Raw genomic sequence first — 11,984 nt, forward strand, 5'->3', positions numbered from 1 at the left:
GTGCGCCCAGGCACCGACAGCCCTATGCCGCGCACTCTCAGAGACAGCAGCGCAGCCTCCCCAGGCCCAGCGCCCTCGGCGGGAGACCCTAGTGGCAGCGCCAGGCCCCGCCCCGCAGCCCGCCCCCCCAGCGCCCCTGGGAAGTGCTCTGGCGTTAGCGTTCTAGTTAAAGGACCCCAGCATCAGCGTTCCTCTGGCAGGGTTGAGTTCTCAGAGAAAGAAAAGGTGATGCAGCAGAGGCTGGGATTGGAGAAATTAGGAGAGTGAAGTGGAAATAGCCTGGCAAGCGTGACTTAAACCGGCCGGGAGATGTGCCAGTACGAATGGAGCCGCCTTGGGGTCGGGATAGGACCCAGAGTGGCTTCTCTAAGGCCTTCAAAAGCAGAGGGAGCACCTGGAGTGACCTTACCCGGGCCGCGAAAGACAAGAAACCTTTGGCACAGGAAGAGGAACTGACCTCTGGAAGCCACCAGGGCGGGTGGAAGGTCAGGGTTTCAAGGTGATTTTGGAATTTAAGTGCTGTGGGTCCTGCACGGTGGCTCATGCTTGTCATCCCAGTGCTTTGGGAGGCTGAGGCAGGAGGGTCGCTTGAGCCCAGGAGTTCCAGAGCAGCCTGGACAACATAATGAGACTCTGTACCTACAAAAAAGAAAAACACATTAAGATGCTGTATGTATCTGAAAGTATTTATGGGTCATTCTTTTTCAGCTCCATGTCCAAAAGCTCAGCTAAAATGCTTGGGGAGTCTAGTGCGTGACAGGCATGTGAGATTAGGATACATTGGCAGAATCGGCCATGAGCCCCTCTGTTGCCCTGGTTTTGCCACCTGGGAGGAGCGTGCCATAATATATTGAAGGTTAGTAAGTCCACGCCTCTTTCTCTTCTGGGGAAAAAGGTACTTTGGAAACCAGTATTATGTGGGAACGCCGCTTGGTAGGTACAGCCTCGGTTAATGGGAGACAGCTGCTCTCAGCTCTGTAAATGGTGCATCAAATACGGTGGGGCCTTGACACATGGCTCGCCACTCTTGGGCTGTCCCTGGGAAGCTCCTCGCACGGCAGGTCGTCACATTCTTTTCCCAGCAGAGCCGGGTCACAATTTTTTAGACTCTGTAAAGAGCTTTACCCTTCCTCGAGATATGATCTCAACCTGTTGGAGCATTTTGACGATTTCTTTAAGGAAGTTCACCAGATGTGCTCAGAGGGCCTGGTCTTAGCTGCCACAGATTTACAAACTTTACAGTAAGTAGGTTATTATTCCCAGAATTTATCTGTTGTGCCCCCATTCTTTTGCCATTTTATTCTTGATTCTATATTAGTACTTTGATTTTCCCTGACATAGAAGAAGACTATTGCCTGTAGCTGGAGATCAGAGAACACATTCACATTCAAGTATCAATTTCAGGGAATTATCTGTCAGATGTGAAATTATGGTACAATTCCATATATTAAAAATGACCATAGCTACCATTGGTTGAAAATATTTTGTGTACTAGGAGCTTTGGCAATTCTTATCTCCAAGCCTAGATAGATGGGTCCCCAAGAGAGGCATGCCCTGCCTGAAGTGGGGAGAAAGACTCACAAAGAAAATAGCTTAGGTAAGGGGAGTGAGGTGCATAATACGATTGTGGTAGGAGCAAAACAGATCCTAATTCCAAATATTGACCTCCCTTAGACCACTCTAAGAGTACTTATGTCTGGCCTGTCACCCAGGCTGGAGTGTAGTGGTGCCACACAGGCTCACTGCAGCCTCAAACTCCTGGCCTGGGTGATCCTCCTGCCTCAGCCTCTGAGTAGCAGGGGAAGACAGGAATGCAGCATCATGACCGCTAATTGTTATTATTATTAGTAGCAGAGACAGGATCTCACTATGCTGCTGAGACTGGCCTTGAACTCCTGGCCTCCCCTAGTGAGCCTCCTGCCTTGGCCTCCCAAAGAGCTGGGATTACAGACCTGAGTCACATGTCAGGCCTCCACCATGCTTTTCAGGGCCTTTCTTGGTGAAGCTCCTAAATCTAGTTATTAATGCTCAAAAGTGAGAGCAAAACCCAACTTTGCTCCTTCAAAATTATGATATTCTTTTGGGTGGTTTTGTGAGGGGAACGGAAAATGACTTTTATAGCTTATATAGGGAGTCAAGACGGCAAAATGATATTAAGGCTTAATACCAACGCTTCATGGGCTGCTTTTTTCTTCCCAGTAGAGTTCATATTATTTAATTATAAGATAAAAATAGAAAAATCTCTTTCCTATAGCTCCCTGACTCCCCAGGCCTTGAATGAAGAAAGTATTTCAGGTCTGGGTTGTTTGTTTGTTTTTTCTACTCTTTGCATCTTCTGTCCCAGGCTGTGGGTTTTTGTTTTTATTTTATTTTCGCTTCTTGGGTATCTTCTGTTGTCCTTAAGACATGTCTGGAAACTTAAATTTTCACTCCAATCCCAAAATAAGCTCCGCAGCCTGATCGCGGACTGACCATGACTAAGCCCACCGCCACATCACGCTGTGTCATTACTGACCAAGAGTGACTCATTGTCTTCGTCACAGGTTGTGGCTTCTGCAGGGCCTGGTGCCTGGTGGAGCTGGGAGGTACTGGGAAGTCCAGGTGCATCCTGGAGGGGTGGGCTGGCTGCGAAAAGCAGCGTCCTTTTGCCTGTGGTGACGTGAACATCAATACAGTATTTACAGAAAGTTCACAGAAATTTAGTAAGTTTCAACCTTTCCAATCCTAGTGAGAATAGCTAGTGTTTAGTGACTCTGTTATGTGGCTGGCCCTCAGTGATCCTGGGCACTGACTATCCCCTAACTTTACACATGAGCAAGGGATGCCCGAGGTGTACCGGCTTCCCTGAGTTCAGAGCCCCTCACTGGTGTCCTCTCGTGCCCAGCACCACGCCTGGCGCTTTGGACAGGAACGCTAAGCGCTTATTGCCTGCCTCCCCGCCTGGAATTTCCACTGAGGAGCAGGAAACCAGGGGTTCTAGCCAATTTCTTCATTCAAGGAAGTCCTTTAGAGGAATTCAACCCTCTAATCAAAAGTTTCCAATATCCTCAGGTCAATGTATAAACTGTTAAGACTTCAAGATTAGTACCTTCAAACCAAAGTCAGAAGTGTGAGGTTTCAATTGACTGGACATGCATTAGGTCAATGACACACATTTATTGGACAATTGTACTTGGAGCCCCACATGGGCACCTTTGGTGTCTGAAGCAATATTCCTGGGTGGTTTCGGAGGGACCAGAAAATGACTTTTTATAGTGATAGGAGTCAAGATGACAAAAATGATATAAAGCTTAATACCAGTGTGATGGGCTGCTTTTCTTCCCAGTAGAGTTCATATTATTTAATTATAAGATAAAATTGAGAGTTCGGACGGGTAGCGAGCTGACCCCAGAGAGCCCTGAGTAGCCCCACTCACGCCGCCCAGCGCCATCACACTCCTCGGAGGAGCCGCAGCTGCCGCAGCCGCCCCAGTCACCATCACCGCGAACCATGAGCAGCAAGGCCCAGACTCCAGCAGTGCTGCTCACGCCTCGCCTCAGCCGCCTTACACCAAGCTGCGGCACTAGGGCAGCGGCGAGGTGAGCCGGTGGCCCAGGAGGCCTCACATCGGGCGGGTCACAAGGGACAAAAAGGTCACCGCAAGGAAGGTTTTGGGGAACAGTAAAATGGTTCAGTGTATGAACGGATACTGCTCTCATCAACAGGAATGACACCAAGGAAGATTTATTTGTACACCAGACTGCCATAAAGAAGAATAACCCCAGGAAGTACCTTTCGTGTAGATGGGAGACTGTGGAGTTTGATGTTGTTGAAGGAGAAAAGGGTGCGAAGCAGCAAATGCTTACAGGTCCTGGTGGTGTTCCAGTTCAAGGCAGTAAATATGCAGCAGACTAACCATTATAGACGCTTATCCACGTCCTAAGGGTCTCCATGCAATTGGCTTCAGCAAAATTACTGGTGAATAGTGAGAGTGGGGGAAAGAACGAGGGATCGGAGAGTGCTCCCCGGCTGGCCAGGCCCAACAACGCCGCCCTACCGCAGGCTTAAGGTTCCCACCTTACATGAGCACCCTGTGTCAACCACATGTGCATTCCAACCCTCCTGCAGGGAGAAGTGATGGAGGGTGCTGACAACCAGGGTGCAGGAGAACAAGGTAGACCAGTGAGTACAATATGTATCAGCGACATAGACCACTTATCTCTGGGCAGAGGCCCTCCTCGCCAAAGACAGTCTAGAGAGGACGGCAATGAAGATAAACAAAATCAAGGAGATGAGACCCAAGGTCAGCAGCCACCTCAACGTCGGTACCGCCGCAACTTCAATTACCGACGCAGACGCCCAGAAAACCCTAAACCACAAGATGGCAAAGAGACAAAAGCAGCCGATCCACCAGCTGAGAATTCATCCGCTCCCGAGGCTGAGCAGGGCGGGGCTGAGTAAATGCCGGCTTACCATCTCCACCATCATCCGGTTTAGTCATCCAACAAGAAGAAATATGAAATTCCAGCAATAAGAAATGAACAAAAAATTCAAGCTGAAGACCTCAAGTGCTTGCTTTTTGCCCGTTGACCAGATAAATAGATCTGCATTATTTATGCAGCATGAGGTTTTTATTATTTTTACCTAAAGACATCTCTCTTTTTGGTAATAACAAACGTGTTTTTTTAAAAAGCCTGGTTTTTCTCAATACGCCTTTAAAGGTTTTTAAATTGTTTCATATCTGGTCAAGTTGAGATTTTTAAGAACTTCATTTTTATTTTGTAATAAAAGTTTACAACTTGATTTTTTCCAAAAAAGTCAAACTGCAAGCACCTGTTAATAAAGGTCTTAATTAAGTAAAAAAAAAAAAGATAAAATTGAAAATCTCTGAAGCAATGCTTTGGAGCCCAGTAGGATGGAAGGAGAAACTGAGAACAGTGCCATTTCGCCTCACACAGCTCCGGCGCCCCTCACCATCCTGTGCACACACATTCTTTGATGGGATCTTTTCAGTGTAAAGTGCAGTAATTAATTTTGCAAGACTTACTGGGTCTGGGAGGCAGATCATGAGTGATGGTGTCACCCTGTGGCACAGTGGGAGATTTGTGTGATGGCATCATTTTCTATGAATGCAGACCGCCTTGTGTGCCGTACTTGGATGACCCTTCGAAGCCACACATTTTGTCATCTTTCAAAAGAAGCATGTTTTCCCCCTTGGTTACAGAAAACTAAAAGCTTTTGATACGGGACTCCAACCTTTTATCAGGGAGAATCAGGGCTCTTTAAATAAGCTCTACCAATCGGATGGGCCATCAGAAGCAATTAAAATTAGAAAGATGAAGATGCGGTAACAACCTGGTCAGGGCAAATGTCAGGATACCAGATTGCATGTTCACAGCCGCCGTTAAGAACGGCGGTGAATATATGGAACAGAGGGCCATGTGTCAGTAGTTGGGTTGCGTTTTATGTTTCTTTTCTACAAGCCCTTTCTGGTGTTGTGTTTGTGTTTATTAGAGAGTAGCTGCCCAGAGGCTGCTGCTGTTTCCCTCCCCACTCCTCCCTTCTCTGCATCTTCACCCCCAACTCCCAGTCCTTTGTTTGGAATTACAGTCATTGTGCTTTGGCTCTCAGGATGGAAGAGGCAGCCAGACACATGGCAGACCTTTTCAGAGCACTGGGAGAGGCAGACTTTCAGGTCCCGCTTGGCCCTCGGCTTGTCTCGAAAAGCTGAGATAGGGTGTCGGGTGTTTTCCTCTGCAGAATGGAGGCATCACTCGATCCCTGTCTTCTCTCCCTGTCTCTTTCTTCACTCCCCTCTTCCCTAACACACATCCACAGTGAAAGTCTTCAGGAGGCAAAAGAGAAAAGGCTGGACTGTGCTGGGTCCCCCAACCCCAGTGCCCATTTGCTGTCTTCCCAGCTTCCATGTGCCCAGAGCCGCCTGGGGGAGCCTTCGGAGGTGCAGATCCTGACTGTGGGTCTGAGTGAGGCTCGGACTCTCACGGGGAGGTGCCAGTGCTGCGGGTCCCCCTGGGGCCAGTGTGGCAGTTTGCAAATCCTGCAGATCAGCTTCTCCACTTCTCCAGGTTTCTCCAATGTAAGATGCTCCCAGGAGTCCTTTGGGATTGTTTTCTGACTTTGACCAGGATTTTGATAGAGAAGATTCATTAATATAGGACCCCTTGTCTTAACGTACATATGTAAATGATCTGATGTGAAGTTTTCTGAATGGAAAATGATTGAAAGGTTGGCATGCAGTAGACTTGGGGAGTCATTCCTTCATATCTTTTCAGCTGTGTCTTACTACAATTAAGATTTTGTTTCTGTGTGTGGCGGGGCGGGTGGGGGGCGTTGAGATGGAGTCTCCCTCCGTTGCCCAGCCTGGAGTGCAGTGGCTTGATCTGGGCTCACTGCAACCTCTGCCTCCCGGTTCAAGCGATTTTTCTGTCCCAGCCTCCCAAGTAGTTGGGATTACAGACTTGCGCCGCCATGCCCACCTGATTTTTTTTTTTTTTGTATCTTTAGTAGAGATGAGGTTTCACCGTATTGGTCAGGCTGGTCTCGAACTCCTGACCTCAAGTGATCCACCCGCCTTGGCCTCCCAAATTGCTGGGATTACAGGCTTGAGCCACCACACCTAGCCTTATTTCTGTGTTTCTGTAATCATTTCGCAAATTAACGGAGCGCCTTCGGTGAGTCAGGGCAGGCTTTAGGCAAAAGAACCAAGCCCCTTCCGCCCCTGGAGCTCTCACTCCTGTGGTGAGGCGGGTACAATGTGCCTGCAGCAGAACCTGAGAAGAAAAACTCCTGTCTTATGAGAGGGCCCAGGGGAGCCTCTACTTGGGGCCCTTTGACCTGACCCCACGGTGAGGGAGGAGTCGGTAGAGGAGGGTGGGCCAGTGGAGGACGTTGGATTTGCCTTGGGGGAACTGGGAAGCAGACTGACTGTCTCCGATAAGGGTGGCTCTGTGGAGAGGAGAGGACAGGAGGGGAGGTCGTGAGTTTAGGGTCTCACAAGGAGGGGCCACAGATGGAAAATTATGGGGTGGGGCATGTGGCAGGGCAGCCCTGTGCCCACAGACACACCCCGCCGAGGAGACCCAGGGACTCAGCTATGACAGCTGGAAGGCGGAGCGTGTGAGCTGCGGCAGACACGGGCAGATGGGGGTAAAAGGAGAGTCTTCACAGCAGTGCTTAGAATAGCAGGAACTGGGAAAACCAGCAAAAAACTATCAACAGGAGATTAATGAATCCATTATGGCACCTGGAATGGAAGGAATGTTTGTCAGCGTTTAATAAGGAGCTTTGTGCTGGTCGAAAGTCAAGAGGTGCACAGTACTCTCAAGGGCTTGTGTGTATTTTTTTGGAATTCCTTTGTTTGGAATTACAGTCATTGTGCTTGTCAGGATGGAAGAGGCAGCCAGACACATGGCAGACCAGAGCACTGAGAGGCAAAGACTTATTTTCTATAAATCCCACCCTGGCCCTGCTGTCTCCAGTTCTGAGATAGGGTCTAGGTGTTTTGAGAGACCTAGTATTGAAGAGCCGAATCCAGAGCAGCTCTGCACAGCAGATCCCCCTGGGGCCAGAGAGGCCGTTTGCAAATCCAAGCAGATCCACTTCTTGGAGGTTTCTCCAATGGGAGCATCTCCCAGGATTGAGGCTTGCATGGGTGGCCTGTGTTATATATGCAATTTTAAATGATCTAGTTATGACATTAAAGAAAGGCAGGCCGGGAGGGGGTGACACTGGGTGCCATGACTCACGCCTGTAATCCCAGCACTTTGGGAGCCCAAGGCAGGTGGATCACTTGAGCCCAGCCTGGTCAGCATGGCAAGACCCAGTCAAACTCAAACTGTGAGGGGAACTGCGGGCTGACGCTCAAGATCTCCAGAGCAAAAAGCCTGCACAAAAGAACTTCAGGTTGAATCTAGCAGTGATCAAAGAGAACATGTCACCCACGCCCAAGCTGACCTTATCCCAGGAATCCAAGGTTGGTTAAACAGCAACGCTCAGAGACCAGCAGGAGTTAGAACATCACACGCAGCTCAGTACTGGACTGAAGAAGGAACCAGCACACACTACTTCTCCCCGATAGGACAGCATTTTCACCAAGGCAGACGGCCTCCCTCCCCAGACCCCTTACCTCTGCCCCGGGCCTCCTTGAGTTTCACAGTGATCCACTCCATAGCTCTGGCAGAGATTTTGGTTCCAAAGTTTCTATCAAATGGAGAGGGTGCCCCACCCTGTTGGTGGTTAGAGTCATATGAAATATCAGTTATACAGTAACACTTTGCTGTTAAATAGAAATGACGATTTCTATTTCACAGAATTCATGTTTTTATTTCTAGGTCTTTATGGATAGCTGGAACAGAACAAAACACAATCTGATTCCTGTAGCCTGAACTCAGCCTGTTAAGCAAAAGTAGCAAGTGTTCCCCCTGCCCAGTAAGAGGAGGATTTTAATAAATGGAACGAGTCAACTAACAATCTCCAATATTTTAAAATCTTCAATCAGGATTTCATAAACTCATCTGGGGTGGGGAAGGGTCGCAGCTTTAAGAACCTGATAACCGTTGTGGATTCTTTAACAAAATCACACATACGCCTACTATTTCATCATCATTTCAGGGGATTCATGAGCTCTCTGGAATAAATTCACGGGCTCTGGTTTAAAAGTATAAAGAATAGAAGGTGGTGAGGAAGGAGTGTGTGCGAGTTAGGAGGCCTGGACCGCTTTGTCCCAGGCTCAGCTCATGACATGCGTGTGCCTGCACGCAGCTCATTCCAGGTCATTCTGATTTGGGGTGTCAAGTATATTACATGTCTGATAATCCATTTTAAATCTTAGGAAGCTCCAGTTTTTAACTTGATGAAGTGTTTAATTTGAATAAGCATTTCCAAGTAACGGGGTTGTCACTGTTTTCATGAAAGCTGACAGTTCCCTTAAAATCCCCATTACTCAAACCTCACCAACAAAAGAATCCTAAAGCTGGTGATGTTTGGCATGACTTAAAAGTTTAGATGTTTTGGCTGGGCACGGTGGATCACGCCTGTAATCCCACCACTCTGGGAGGCTGAGGTGGGCGAATCACCTGAGGTCAGGAGTTTGAGACCAGCCTGGCCAATGTGGTGAAACCCCGTCTCTACTGAAAATACAAAAATTAGTTGGGCGTGGGGCGCCTGTACTCCCATCTACTCGGAAGGCTGAGGCAGGAGAATCTCGAACCTTGGAAGGTGGAGGTTGCAATGAGCCAAGATCGCGCCACTGCACTTCAGCCTGGGCAACAGAGCAAGACTCTGTCTCAAAAAAAAAAAAAAAGATGAAACATCTTGGAATTTACTTATACATTTTCCCCTAAAATGGCTAAAACAAGACATTAATCTTTAAAAATCACACGACAGTGGCCTTGCGGGCCCCTCATGCGGTCTCGGGCCTACCTGCTGCATGTGGCCCAGCACGTTCTTCCTGCAGTCAAACACGCCTTTGCCCTCTTCCGAATAGAGCTGGTAAATGAAGTCGGTGGTGTAGTTTTCACTGCAGCTCTCATTTCTGAAACAAGCAGGAAGGAGCCACTTTGTTTAGTGTGCAGTGGGCACGCGGCCCCCTGCTTGGGGAGATGGCCCTGGGAGGCTGGCCTCCCGCGTCCCCTGACCTACGGTGATTCTGCATCAACGCCAGTCCCTCCAGTTCACGGTTTGGCTTTCTGCAGTTTCAGCTACCCATGGTCAAGTGGTCAACTGAGGGCCACAAATATTATATGGAAAATTCCAGAAATAAATATGCAAGTTTTAAATTGCACACCATTCTGTGTGATGAAATCTCGTGCTGTGTTGCTCTGTCCCACCCAGAACGCGAATCATCCCTGTGCCCTGAGTCTCCATGCTGTCTGTGCCTCCTGCCCCTGAGTCAGTAGCCGCCTTGGTTATCAGATGGTTATCAGTACCCACCCCCTCATGTATATAGGGGGCGGGTACTATCCTTAGGTTCAGGCACCCACTGGAGTCTTGGGACACATTCCCTGAAGCTAAGACGGATGACTATTTCCTTCTTCCTTCATAAACATCAGGTGCTAATTAGAGAAATGATTGTGAGATATCTAAAACAGTAAGACTATAAAGCAAAAATTTTAGTTGTCTAAATGCGGGCAAGTCTTTAGAGCAACGCACCACGACTCTCTTCTGCATCTGCTCAGCGTGTAGTGCACTCCAGCGGCAAAGAAATCACCACTCATCCAGCCCAGAGTCACAGACCAGAATCTAAGAACTGCGGTGTGACGGTGACCGTAAGATCAGCCCTGGTGTCTCACTCACCTGAGCACAAGGCCCCTCTGGATGGTGGTCTTCATTTTCTCCGTCAGGTGCTCCACATTGGACTGGAAAAGAGTATTTTGTTAATCAGACAATAAATTTCTGCTAAGCACCTACTGTGTGCCAGGCCCTGCAGGGCGGGAAGTGCCAGCCACGCGTGGTGGTGAGTTGGCCAAGGAAGCTGCAAGCTCTCACAGCTTGGGTCTTGGGGAGCCTCCCCCAGGCGGCGAGAGCACGTCTGCGGCAATGAATGCCGAGCACAGGGCACTCAGGTGAGCAGCCCTCACGGGGGCCACTTGAAACGCCTTCTGGAATCAACAGGGTCCCTCTGAAGACGATAATTCCGTGACTGGCCTAGTGCTCATTCATGGCTCTATTGCTCCTTATTTATTTTCATGACGATGTTCTCTTGGCGCTCTCAGAGGAAAAGAGCGACCTGTGGCCTTTCTATGGAATCTCCTATGATGGCCTGATGAACAGTGTCTGACCAAAGCATTTTGTAAACTCTCATCCACACACAGATTTCTTAAGGAACAGATTGTCTTAGAAAAGAGTAACATCCTATATCAGATCATCTTGGGAGGATTACAAGAGGGAGGTAATTCCCTAATGACTTATCCTAAGAAAATGGAGATTTTTTACATCTAATCAATCTGTCGCTGGGCACAGTGGCAGAATTTCACAAAGTAGGAGCCTGGGCGCAGTTGCTCACGCCTGTAATCCCAGCTCTTTAGGAGGCCAAGGCGGGTAGATGGCCTGAGGTCAGGAGTTTGAGACCAGTCTGGCCAACATGGTGAAACCCTGTCTCTACTAAAAATACAAAAATTAGCCGGGCGTGGTGGCGGGTGCTGTAGTCCCACCTACTTGGGAGGCTGAGGCAGGAGAATCACTTGAACCCAGGAGGCTGAAGTTGCAGTGAGCCGAGATTGTGCCACTGCACTCCAGCCTGGGTGACAGAGCGAGACTCCATCTCAACAACAACAACAAATCATAATTTCTCTTCTTAAGCCCTTGCCATGTTCGGCGACATCCTTCCCTAAAAGAGCCACAGATGCCAAGAAACCACGGCCGTGTGTGTCAGTTCAGAGGCAGACGCAGCATCAGAGGCCTCAAGATTTAAAAGAAGCTGCAGCAAGCTTCAGAGCCAGTCGCAGACGTGGGTGGTGACTGTCAGCGGAGGTGCTCAAATCGTTTGTGACAGAAGTGAGAAAACATTACACAACAGACTACATCAAAAAAACAAGCTTGTGTTTCACACAAGAGACTAGAAGGTGTCCTCAACCAGGCACGTCCGCCGTCACCTGACACATGGGAGAGGCACCTGGGCGATGCGAAGGGCATCAAGCATGGCGTGTTCTGTAGCACCTCCGTCTCCAAAACCCCTAGACACGATGATTCACTCCACAGCACCGAGTGGATCCAAAGGGGACGGTCCCCCAAGGCCAGCCCCCGTCACATACCTGCAGATCCCTGATGTCGAAGGGCTCTTCGAAAATGTATGCGGCATCGGCTCCGGCTGCGAGCCCCCCCATGTTGGCCAGGTAGCCACAGTAGCCGCCCATGGTCTCGATGATGAACACGCGCCGCTTGGTTCCGCTGGCAGACTGCTTGATGCGGTCGCAGGTCTGGTCACAGAGAAAAGATCAGTCACTCCAGCCCAGGGCCAGGGTGCACCCACCATCCCAGAGCTCCCC

At 49.1% G+C, this 11,984-nt stretch overlaps 1 protein-coding gene and 1 pseudogene across 4 annotated transcripts in view; one reads left to right on the forward strand and one right to left on the reverse strand.

The window, feature by feature from the left end:
- Positions 1-11,984, reverse strand: part of LOC103887243 (ATP-dependent 6-phosphofructokinase, platelet type-like) — a 33,961-nt gene extending 21,977 nt beyond the window's left edge. Inside the window, exons 1-5 of one of the 4 annotated variants that reach the window (XM_031662133.1) lie at positions 11,751-11,984; positions 10,294-10,355; positions 9,421-9,532; positions 8,126-8,225; positions 458-639 (exon numbers count right to left, since the gene is read on the reverse strand). In XM_031662133.1, coding sequence (XP_031517993.1) covers positions 458-639; positions 8,126-8,225; positions 9,421-9,532; positions 10,294-10,355; positions 11,751-11,852 — 558 coding nt within the window. In that variant the 5' untranslated portion in view covers positions 11,853-11,984. Of the gene's footprint in view, positions 1-138; positions 640-7,280; positions 8,226-9,420; positions 9,533-10,293; positions 10,356-11,750 lie in introns of those variants that run through there. The other 3 variants (XM_031662136.1, XM_031662135.1, XM_031662134.1) reach the window with 3 other exon arrangements.
- LOC101001783 lies at positions 1,531-4,789 on the forward strand (annotated as a pseudogene).

Source organism: Papio anubis, unplaced genomic scaffold, assembly GCF_008728515.1.
Source record: "Papio anubis isolate 15944 unplaced genomic scaffold, Panubis1.0 scaffold426, whole genome shotgun sequence".
NCBI lineage: Eukaryota > Metazoa > Chordata > Mammalia > Primates > Cercopithecidae > Papio > Papio anubis.